The sequence below is a fragment of the Gigantopelta aegis genome, chromosome 14 (genome assembly GCF_016097555.1).
Source record: "Gigantopelta aegis isolate Gae_Host chromosome 14, Gae_host_genome, whole genome shotgun sequence".
Taxonomy (NCBI): Eukaryota; Metazoa; Mollusca; class Gastropoda; order Neomphalida; family Peltospiridae; genus Gigantopelta; species Gigantopelta aegis.
Window position 1 is genome coordinate 1,113,773 of NC_054712.1, and position 11,150 is coordinate 1,124,922.

The 11,150-nt window shown below is 40.6% G+C and overlaps 1 protein-coding gene across 3 annotated transcripts in view; it reads left to right on the forward strand.

Moving 5' to 3' along the window:
- Positions 1-11,150, forward strand: part of LOC121389561 (carbonic anhydrase 1-like) — a 45,118-nt gene that overhangs the window by 30,896 nt on the left and 3,072 nt on the right. For all 3 annotated transcript variants that reach the window (XM_041521235.1, XM_041521233.1, XM_041521234.1), the window contains exons 2-5: positions 5,050-5,244; positions 8,310-8,428; positions 9,116-9,211; positions 10,004-10,118. In XM_041521235.1, coding sequence (XP_041377169.1) covers positions 5,050-5,244; positions 8,310-8,428; positions 9,116-9,211; positions 10,004-10,118 — 525 coding nt within the window. The remainder of the gene's footprint in view (positions 1-5,049; positions 5,245-8,309; positions 8,429-9,115; positions 9,212-10,003; positions 10,119-11,150) is intronic.

Consider the following 11,150-nt stretch of genomic DNA (forward strand, 5'->3'; position numbering starts at 1 on the left):
CGTGGCATAGTTACTAAAACACAGAATTCTAGCAAGTAACGATTTACAATATCTAAGATAATGGATTCGATTCCAGGTCTATACATTTCCATAAATGAATTGTTAGCAACAAAATGCAGATTAAGTTCTGACTGGATCGCCATTTGTCAACCGAATGCCCTCTCTTAACTATTAATATATTCTCTAAACCTATGCCCTATTAAATGAGTCTAGTATCTTTTGAAGAAACCCTCCACATAAACAAAAATAAACACACAAACAAAAAACAACAAGATCCCCCAACCCCCCAAAAAGAAGAAGAAGAAAATCCACCAAATATAAGTAGAGAGAAAACAAATGTGTAACAACATTAAAATATATTTTAAACTAGAACCATTAGGTATTTTAAATGCGTCATTTGGTACAGAGAATAACCTAAGAAACCCAACGACACCAAACATAACGTTTTACAGTAACTTGACAATGTCCAAATGACTTTTAATGCTCTTTAGAATAGGATACTCTATAGTATTTGGTATATGTGTCGCAATCGCAATACAATAGTTTGTAGAAAAGAAAACATTTACAACTGACCCCTCTAAATCTGTCGTCCTTTAACACTTTGGTGTATATATCTTGTGTCATCAAGTCCGTGAATCCTAAACTGAACAAGAATGTTTTGTTTTGTTGTATTTAACCAACGTGTGAACACTATACACTGTACCCCGTAAAGCTATTTTCTCTGAAATACTTGGTCCGCATATCAAGTTTCTGAATGTCTAAATATAACAAGTAGGAATCAGATACTAAAGAGATTCTTTTCACGGAAGGCCGGCTCTTGTGCCCAAGACAGGCGTGCGCTACAACAGCTTGCTCTGAATGTGCACGTAAAGCCCTATGACATGACCTGACCTGATGGAAGGTGAGATAGAATATGCATAATAATATCCATAGGTATTTGAAAGCCATGTGTTTTAACTACAGACCGTAATAACTATATCTAGAGTAGGCAGCACGGCATTTAGTGTGTTGGGGGGGGGGGGGGGGGCGGATACAACAGCCGCATTTTTACATTTATTTATACAGAGTATGATCACTACAGACACGTAAGAACGATATCTGAAGTTGGAGCTTAACCTTTGTGTGTGTGTGGGGGGGGGGGGGGGGGGGGGAGAAGACCCATATTTTACCTTTATTTATATACATTATATATACATTTTCGACCTCGAGTTGGGAGAGGCGGGGAGGCGTGGGGAGGCGGGGAGGATTAGAAACCTTTAGTCATGATGGTGATTCTTAAACGTTTTGTGTCCGCACCTCTCCCCTTCCTCTCCCACATTTGCATGGCACGCCCTTCCTGCTATACCTTCCCACCGACCCCGTAATCGTCTTGTGTCCCCTACCCACCTCCTGGTCGGCTTGAGTCCCCACCTCGAGGCTCTCTAGCCATCGCTCTCCCTCTCCCTTTCACTTTTTCTATCTTTATCTCTCTCTCTCTCTCTCTCTCTCTCTCTCTCTCTCTCTCTCTCTCTCTCTCTCTCTCTCTATATATATATATATATATATATATATATATATATATATCTATATCCCTCCCTCCCTCCCTTCCCGTCTCATATCTATGTATCTCTATCTCTCCCCCTCTACCTTCATTCCTTTCTAATTATCTGTGTCTTTCTACCGCCGTTAACCGTTTAGTGCACAGTTACAAGCATCAGATCATTATTTTCAAAGCTTGGCTCAGGGTTTGAAATTAATCATTCGCTGGTTTGGCGTAATCCTGCTCCGTGTTTCTGTTTTAGTATTACATCGCTCGTGGTCAGCAGTGTTGGATACATCACCTGTTTGTCGTACACCTGTAATAGAAACGTGTAGGATGAAACATTGCCTCTGTTTGTCGTTGTGTTAAATGTCACGATGGATGTCCTCAAGCGTCCTGCTCGTGAACGGTTCGTGTCCTCAATTCAGAGGACACCTTGGCCCCAGTGTGGAGATAACCTCTCGAGGACGTAGCACTCCAAGCCGTTAGAACGGACATACCAATCGCTATACTAGAGGCCTGGTGTTTAACCCTTTAAGGTAGCAGGGAAGTAAATCGCAATACTTGGTAAACCATACTATTATACTAACAAAAATGCAAAATTGTAGAAAACAAGACTTTTGTCAGGTGAATCACATATATAGTAGTGATAACCTGTCCATATGTTTTGCTTCAAAGGTATCTGAACTAGGTCTTTTAAAACTAGGTGTTACCAAACTAAATCCGAAAACAACTTTCATTTTTGGAAGCACCCCGTAGTTTGCCGTTTAACAACAGCTTAGAAGTCACTACGCCCAGGTTTTATTTATACCCTGTATGTAGCGGTAGATGATGAAAAGTTTTGTTTAACGACAACACTAGAGCACATTTATTTATTAATTAAGCACCGTCTTTAGAGAGGAAATCCGCTACATGTTTCCATTGGTAGCAAGAGATCTTTTACATGTACCATGCCACGGCCTGGGGTCCTAGACCGAGCGCTTGACCACCGGACTATGTTGACACCCCCCACCCCGCTCCCCACAAGCTGATGGAATATAATATCTCATTTACAAAACTTATAAACAACATGCACAGGCCCAATCCTGTCAAATCTCAAATGTTGTCATGTTCTAGTCGGTGTGTTTGATGTGCGACTAGTACCATACTCGCCAGACCAAGACACATCTCCGGTGTGTTTGATGTGCGACTTGTACCATACTCGCCAGACCAAGACACATCTCCGGTGTGTTTGATGTGCGACTAGTACCATACTCGCCAGACCAAGACACATCTCCGGTGTGTTTGATGTGCGACTAGTACCATACTCGCCAGACCAAGACACATCTCCGGTGTGTTTGATGTGCGACTTGTACCATACTCGCCAGACCAAGACACATCTCCGGTGTGTTTGATGTGCGACTAGTACCATACTCGCCAGACCAAGACACATCTCCGGTGTGTTTGATGTGCGACTTGTACCATACTCGCCAGACCAAGACACATCTCCGGTGTGTTTGATGTGCGACTAGTACCATACTCGCCAGACCAAGACACATCTCCGGTGTGTTTGATGTGCGACTTGTACCATACTCGCCAGACCAAGACACATCTCCGGTGTGTTTGATGTGCGACTAGTACCATACTCGCCAGACCAAGACACATCTCCGGTGTGTTTGATGTGCGACTTGTACCATACTCGCCAGACCAAGACACATCTCCGGTGTGTTTGGATCTGAGCCATAAACCCACGAAACGTAAGAACAACCATGAATTCGAATTATTTTGGATGCCATTTATAATCTACATACTGTTTCATACAGTTTCCGATTAACAATTCCTGTCTGTCACGTATTGTTAACTGAAAACCGCAGCGGTTTGTTGTGCGCACCGCGGTGGTACCTACATGATTAGATAGAACAATGGTAGCTAAATCTGGTGTGCTTGGTATCGTAGTTTGCTTGTAACTATATCTCTCTGTCTGTAATTATACCAAATCTATTCATTTATTATTCGATATTCGTATATCAGAGTTCATTCAACTGAAACACAATCATTCACATTGTTATATAGGAAGCAGTATAACAACGAGCATTTCTGTGGGGAGGTGCATTTAAAAGATCCATTACTACTAATAAAGCGGCTTTTCTCTCTAAGACTATATATCACAATTATCAAAAGTTTCACATCCAATAGCCGATGATTAATAAATTAATGGGCTCTAGTAATGTCGTTAAACAGAATAAACTTTAACTTCCATAAGAGTATCTCAACGGGTTGAAGTGCATGTAACGTTGAATATCGATCCTATAAGAACACAGTGATATCTTTGTTTTTCTTGGCTATTCCATATGAAACATTTGGTAATTCTGACGCATGGTCTTCAGAGGAAACGTGTTACATTCAGCCATTAGCTGCAACGGTATCTTTTATATGTACTCTCCAGACATGACAGTACACACCAACGTCTTTCTTTTAGCAGTTGGTTGGCATTAGTTAGGAGGAAGACACACTCAGTGGGTCTGGCGAGGTGGTTCAATCCTACGTCGCAGTCACCCGAGGTCGGCGCTCTACCGACTGAGCTAAATTCTGTCACCGCCCCCTTACCCTTCCCCCCAAGAACGAAAATACGATGGTAGTTAATGTATCATATTCGGCTACTAACAGGCACAATGTGATTTTTTTTGACGCCACACATGCTGGACTGGCGAACAATGACAAGTGCGTCATTACTGTAGAAAACGGCATTTCGTACCAACTGTGTGAAATGCAAAATTTGAAATACTTGACACATGGCAACTACATTTTAAAATTTGACTAATAAATAAAGCCCATCTTCAAAATCTTCTTGTCTACTTCCAGAAACGAATTGTGTTCATACATGTAAAGGTCAATAGATGATTGATCTAGTTTGTAAATGTCAATAACGTTGGATCTCCCGTTTGTCCCCTGGGATGGTAAGACGCTTACTACAGTTACACAGAGAAATGCATTTAAAGTGTCATTAAATGTCGCAATTTAGTCAGATCTACTAGACCACTGGTATTCTATCTCTTACATACCCCCCCCCCCCCCCAAAGAAAACAAACACCCCCCCCAAAAAAAAAATCCAACAACAACAAAACAACAAAACCCCCACAAAAACAACCTAGGTTCACAAATAAACCTAAACATCTTTCCCCCTTTTTCATATTCTCAAAAAAGTATGTTTAAAATAAATTTAAAATCCTTTTCGTGTGAAACCCATTTATTGTGCTTGCGGTTAACCTTTACGTCACAGAAAAATATCAGTTTCATGTTAGACATATACATCACAAACCGACCAATTTCGATGGTGTTGATTTCATTGGATGCTATGACTATGGGGACTGGGTCATCAACTAGACCAGTCGTATGTCTTTAACAACACACGTGTGTTAGTGCCGTCTGGTACAAAACCAACGCATATGGATAAAAAATTTAAACAAAAATCATATTGTGTTATGTTTTCATTACATGTTATACGCACTTGAAGCTATACATTATAATAATGCTATTTGTGTCTGTTGCAGGACCACCCACGTGGCAGAAATCCTACAAATATGCGGGGGGCGAGGAGCAGTCACCAATCGACATCAAGCAGGACGCCGCGACCTTTGACCCGACTCTCTGCAACAACCCATTGGTTGTCAAGTACCAATCAGAGAAGGAGCTGGAGATGACCAATGTCGGGTCGTCGGTGAAGATCAACATCAAACAACACTCCAGTACGTGAGCAGCGATTCGTCGTTCGTTTTCTTACGTTTGTGTTTGGTTTATTTATTGGTTTGTTTTGTTTCTTTTTATGTTTGTTTTGTTTTGTGAGGAATGAGGGGTATGGGGTTTTTTTTTCGGTTTTTTTCTTGTTTGTGTGAGGTTTTTTTTATTGCTGTTTAGTGTTGGATTGTTTGGGTTTTTTTAAATTTGGTTGTTCGTGGGGTTTTTTTTATCGTAGGTTTCTTTTTTAGGGGGGTTGGGTATGTGGTGTGTGTGAGGGTAAGAGTTATATTTTAGGGGTGTTGGGTATGTGGTGGGTGTGAGGGTAAAAGTTATGTTTTAGGGGTGTTGGGTATGTGGTGTGTGTGAGGGTAAGAGTTATGTTTTAGGGGTGTTGGGTATGTGGTGTGTGTGAGGGTAAAAGTTATGTTTTAGGGGTGTTGGGTATGTGGTGTGTGTGAGGGTAAGAGTTATGTTTTAGGGGTGTTGGGTATGTGTTGGGTGTGAGGGTAAGAGTTATGTTTTAGGGGTGTTGGATATGTGGTGGGTGTGAGGGTAAGAGTTATGTTTTAGGGGTGTTGGGTATGTGGTGGGTGTGAGGGTAAGAGTTATGTTTTAGGGGTGTTGGGTATGTGTTGGGTGTGAGGGTAAGAGTTATGTTTTAGGGGTGTTGGATATGTGGTGGGTGTGAGGGTAAGAGTTATGTTTTAGGGGTGTTGGGTATGTGGTGGGTGTGAGGGTAAGAGTTATGTTTTAGCTTGTTTTTGTTCAGTTTTGTGTTTTGTGGGTTTTGTTGTTCTTGTTTTGGGGGAGTGTTGTTATTTTAGAGGATTAGTGTCCAACACATTATAACATTGCGTCATTATGCATTTTATTTCTCGTTACCAAAAATGAAGTTAAACATTACATAGCAAAAAATAATGAATGTCAAATCATTAAAGTCCGATAAAAAAAAGGCCCAACCCTGCATGTATACTAATACGTGTAATGTGGTAAGGTTTATGTGCTGCGTATTGGAAGAGACAAATAACATCGCAACAACAACAACAACGGGAGGCGAATCAATGCGAGACTTTCTTCTCTTAACTCGCTCTGGGTGGGAGCCGGTACCTAAATAAGAACCCAGCACCTCCCAGCCTTAAGTCCGGTGGATTAACCACAAAACCACCGAAGACGATTCTGTGAAGGAGTTGTCGGAAGCATGACTTATAGACCCTGCATCGTCCCCCCCCCCCCCCCCCCCCCCCCCCCCCCCCCCCCCCCCCGCACCACAGCCACCAACATGAACTAGTTTTACCTTCCTTTGATGCCTCGTGGACAGATAATTCCCCCACTAATTATAACGATACCTGTGATGTATGGCGCTACACTCTGGGCACCATTAGGTTTCTATTCTTTCTCATAGAGATTTAAAAAAAATGTAACTTTTACCTTAATGCTTTCAATAACAAACAAAACATCCCTTTCCTTGGAAGATAACAAGCAAGCAAATTTGAAAGAAATCTTTCTTGTGATTTATAAAAACATAAATCACAATTATCTATTGTCATGTTGACTATGTATAGTCTATTGTGCTGACACGAGATGGTTCATGTCAGGTAAACCTCGTAAATTAACCTTTGATAATATGTCTAAAGTTTATTTAGTTTAACGACACCACTAGATCACATTGTTTTAGCAATCATCGGCTATTGGATGTCAAACATTTGGTAATTTTGATAAATAGTCTTAGAGAGAAATCCGCTACATTTTTCATTATTAGCAAGGGATCTTTTATATGCACCATCCCACAGACAGGATAGTACCTGCACCCACGCCCTACACACGAAAATACATGGCAAAGGTTGACACGCGCCTGTGTTTTATGTATTTCGTAGACAGATGTAAAACTAACTTCCGGACTCGTTCTTTGAATACGGATGCAAGTTTCAAATTTAATCATATTTTCTCCAAAACATGTTTCGTACTATCCCTGATATTGATGTAACTTGTTTGTAACTAACAGCAAATCTATTAAAGACATTAGAATGTAAATGGCTCTCTGTATCCAGGATGTTTCTGATCTTTATAATGTTTGTAGTAGTCCGAAATGGATTTTACTTCCCAATAATGACGTACGTAATGTTAAGTATACAAGCATAATATGGATTATGTTTGTTCATAAAATGAAAGAAAGAAAGAAATGCTTTATTTTAGGACGCACACAACACATTTTATTGACGGTTATATGGTGCCAGACATATGGTTAAGGACCACACAGATACTGAGCGAGGAAACCCGCTGTCGCCACTTCATGGGCTACTCTTTTCCATTAGCAGTAAGGGATCTTTTATATGCACCATTCCACAGACAGGATAGCACATACCACGGCCTTTGATATGCCAGTCGTGGTGCACGGGCTGGAACGAGAAATTGCCCAATGGGCCCACCGACGGGGATCGATCCCAAACTGACCGCGCATCAAGATACTAGGCTACGTCCCGCCCCCTTAATGAAACGAATTTGGGGTATTACGAACATTGGTATGACCGGAAACACACGGAATATATACATCGACCGGAAACACACGGAATATATACATCGACATTCCGAACAAGAGAAGTTATTAGATGTGTGATTTGAGTTGTTAAAACTGTTCCGTCGGTCAGTCACATCTTAGCTATTTGACGATCCAGCCAGTGCACCATGACTGGTACATAAAATGCCGTGGTATGTGCTATCCTGTTTATGGGGTAGTACATATAAACAAAAGATCCCTTGCTGCTAATTGAAAAGAGTAGCCCATGAAGTGGCGACAGCGGGTTTCCTCCCTTAATATCTGTGTGGTCCTTAACCATATGTCCGACGCCATATAACCGTAAATAAAATGTGTTGAGTGCGTCGTTAAATAAACCATTTCCAAGTGCTGATAACATATCCCTAACAGAAACATTTATCAGGATTCCTCTAACACTATACACATGTCAGGGTCATCAACTGTTTGACATCCAATATCCGATGATTAATAAATCAATGTGTCCTATTGGAATCTTTAAACGAGACGATGTTGATGTGTACCTGTATGTATTTGTTGCAGCGATCAAACACGGCCCCCTGGAGTCTGAATATCGCCTGGCCCAGTTCCACTACCACTGGGGGTCGGACAGTAAGAAGGGCTCGGAACACACCGTCGACGGCAAGACGTATTCCGCAGAGGTAGACGTTTATAGGTTACACACCACACTTAATCTGCTGCATCACTGATTACCAATAGTGCTGTTTTTACGTTAAATGACTATAGGTTACACACCACGATAAGTGTGCGTCATCTTTGATGTTGTTTTCTATAACTTAAATGACTAAAGGTTACACACTAGAATTAATCTTCTGCATCGTTGATTATAAATTTGTTTTGTATAAATTGAATGTCCGTAATAACGTTTATGTTTTAATATTGATTATTACCCCCCCCCCTCCCTCCCTCCCTCTCCCTCCCTCCTCTCTCTCTCTCTCTCTCTCTCTCTCTCTCTCTCTCTCTCTCTCTCTCTCTCTCTCTCTCTCTCTCTCTCTCTCTCTCTCTCTCTCTCTCTCTATGTACGTGTGTGTTTCTATTTCATTGTTTTCATTTAGTTTTCTTATTTACATTCCAATTTAATTTGTTATGAATTCAGTTTAACTAGCGACATAATTATCTACACCACGTACTGCGTGTTTATCATATACTATAGTATTAACCATCAATATTTGCAAATGTAACTTGTATACGTGTATATAACGATTTGCATTAACGAGAAATCAACGAGCTCTAGTGGTTTCGTTAAACGAAACAAACTTTTAACTTTTATTAATAGAGAAAATTAACAAGAACAAAAATGTACGTTTTGCTTTCCTTTGACATGTTAGCTGCACCTGGTTCACTGGAACGAAAACAAGTACAGTAGTTTCGAAGAGGCTGTCGACAAGCATGACGGGCTTGCTGTTCTGGGCATTCTTATCAAGGTAAGCCCAGTCGCCGTGTTATCGTATTAACCTATCATCGTATTTCACATGTGTCGTGGGTTTACCTGTTTGATTGGATCGGTTGAAGAGGGGTTTTTTTCCATTGATTTCGTGCTTATATCCACCTAAGGTCCAAACACGATGTTTTGAGCACACACCTCAGCTACCTGAATTAACACTGACTTATACCTTAGAGTCTGAGTCTGGTGAGTATGGCAAATACAACGTCTGGTGTATTTTGATGACTGTGTCTGTAACTGGTTATATCTTTAGATATATTTTCTTGTATAAACACCAGTACTAATTATGATAATTCCACATTTATACCTTTCATGTTATTTATTGAAACAAAAGAAGACGACAAGTCGGACTCAAATATCGTGCAGCTGGTAATCCGGCACTGAGAAAACACAGCGCATCTTCCATGCCGTCTTTTGTCAGATCTGTGGTTCGCGCCAGCACAGCTGCGATGTGTTTTGTCACATTCGATTTATGTATGATTATTTATGTATCATAAGGTACCACACTCTCAAGATCTAGACCTAGCATAGGCGTCGGACGATGGCTGCAACAGGGAAGAAGACACCCCAGCTTCAGACTTGGTGGCAAATGCCGCCCCCCCCCCCCCCTCCCCTCAGCTTCCGAGGCCTATGCCCAGACCTAGGTTCGGTGCGTGTTGAGTCCAAGGATTATTTGAGAACCGAACCTGATGATTTTTGACGTTCATAGACGTAGGGATCACACAGCCGCCGAGTTGTCGAATAAATAACTCTTCCTTTTCTTTCCTGCCAGGTGGGCAAAGAGCACGATGGGTTCAAGATCATCACGGACAACCTGAACAAGATCAAGTTCAAGGGCAAACTGATCCACCTCAAGGGAGACTACAACCCACAGTGTCTGCTACCCAGTAAGATAGTAATGATAATAATGATGATAATACTAATAATAATGATAATAATAATGATAACACGTGTAGTAGTGGCAGTAGTAGTAGTAGTAGTAGTAGTAGTAGTAGTAGAAGTAGTAATAATGGTAGTCATAATATAAATACTACTACTAATAATAATCATGATAATAGTTGTTGTTGTAGTAGTAGTAGTAGTAGTAGCAGCAGCAGTAGTAGTAGTAGTAGTAGTAGTAGTAGTAGTCATGATATTGATGATGGTGATGATGATGATGGTGGTGATGATGATGATGATGGTGGTGGTGATGATGATGATGATGATGGTGATGATGATGATGATGATGATGGTAATACTGATGCTACAATTGATGATGGTGATGATGATGCTGGTGTCACAAAACCAAAAGCAAAACAAAACAGAAGATAAAAACGAACTATTTACCATTTGAAATCCATGCCAAATACAATCACCAAATATTTGACATCCATTAGCCGATGATTAATATATTAATGTGCTCTAGTGGTGTCGTTAAACAAAAGAAACTTTCCATTCTAAATACTGTAAGCTGCAACTACTTAAACTACTTATCTTACACACTGTGGAACCCTAGACGACTCATGCAAAGAATCGGGTTGTTCATAAAGTTCCCGTTAACAATTCCACATCAATGGACCATGATGGTTTTCAGTCATGAATAACATTTGAAACTTCGTGTTCTTTTGACCAATTATTGTTGCTCGTTAGGAAAGTTTGAAATACTAAGAGAAACCAGGCCCATAGGAAGAATATCTGGAGCGGAGGGGTGTACAATCCACATTCTTACCTTTATTTATATAGAGTTACATTTTCGTATTTGTTGTTCCAGAATACATCTCAGAGTATTGGACGTAATAATGTTACTGTATTGTGTGATTCTTAAACTGTCTCTGTGTGTGTCTGTTGCAGAAAATCTCTCAGAGTACTGGACGTAATAATGTTACTGTATATATATGTATATATTGTGTGATTCTTAAACTGTCTCTGTGTGTGTCTGT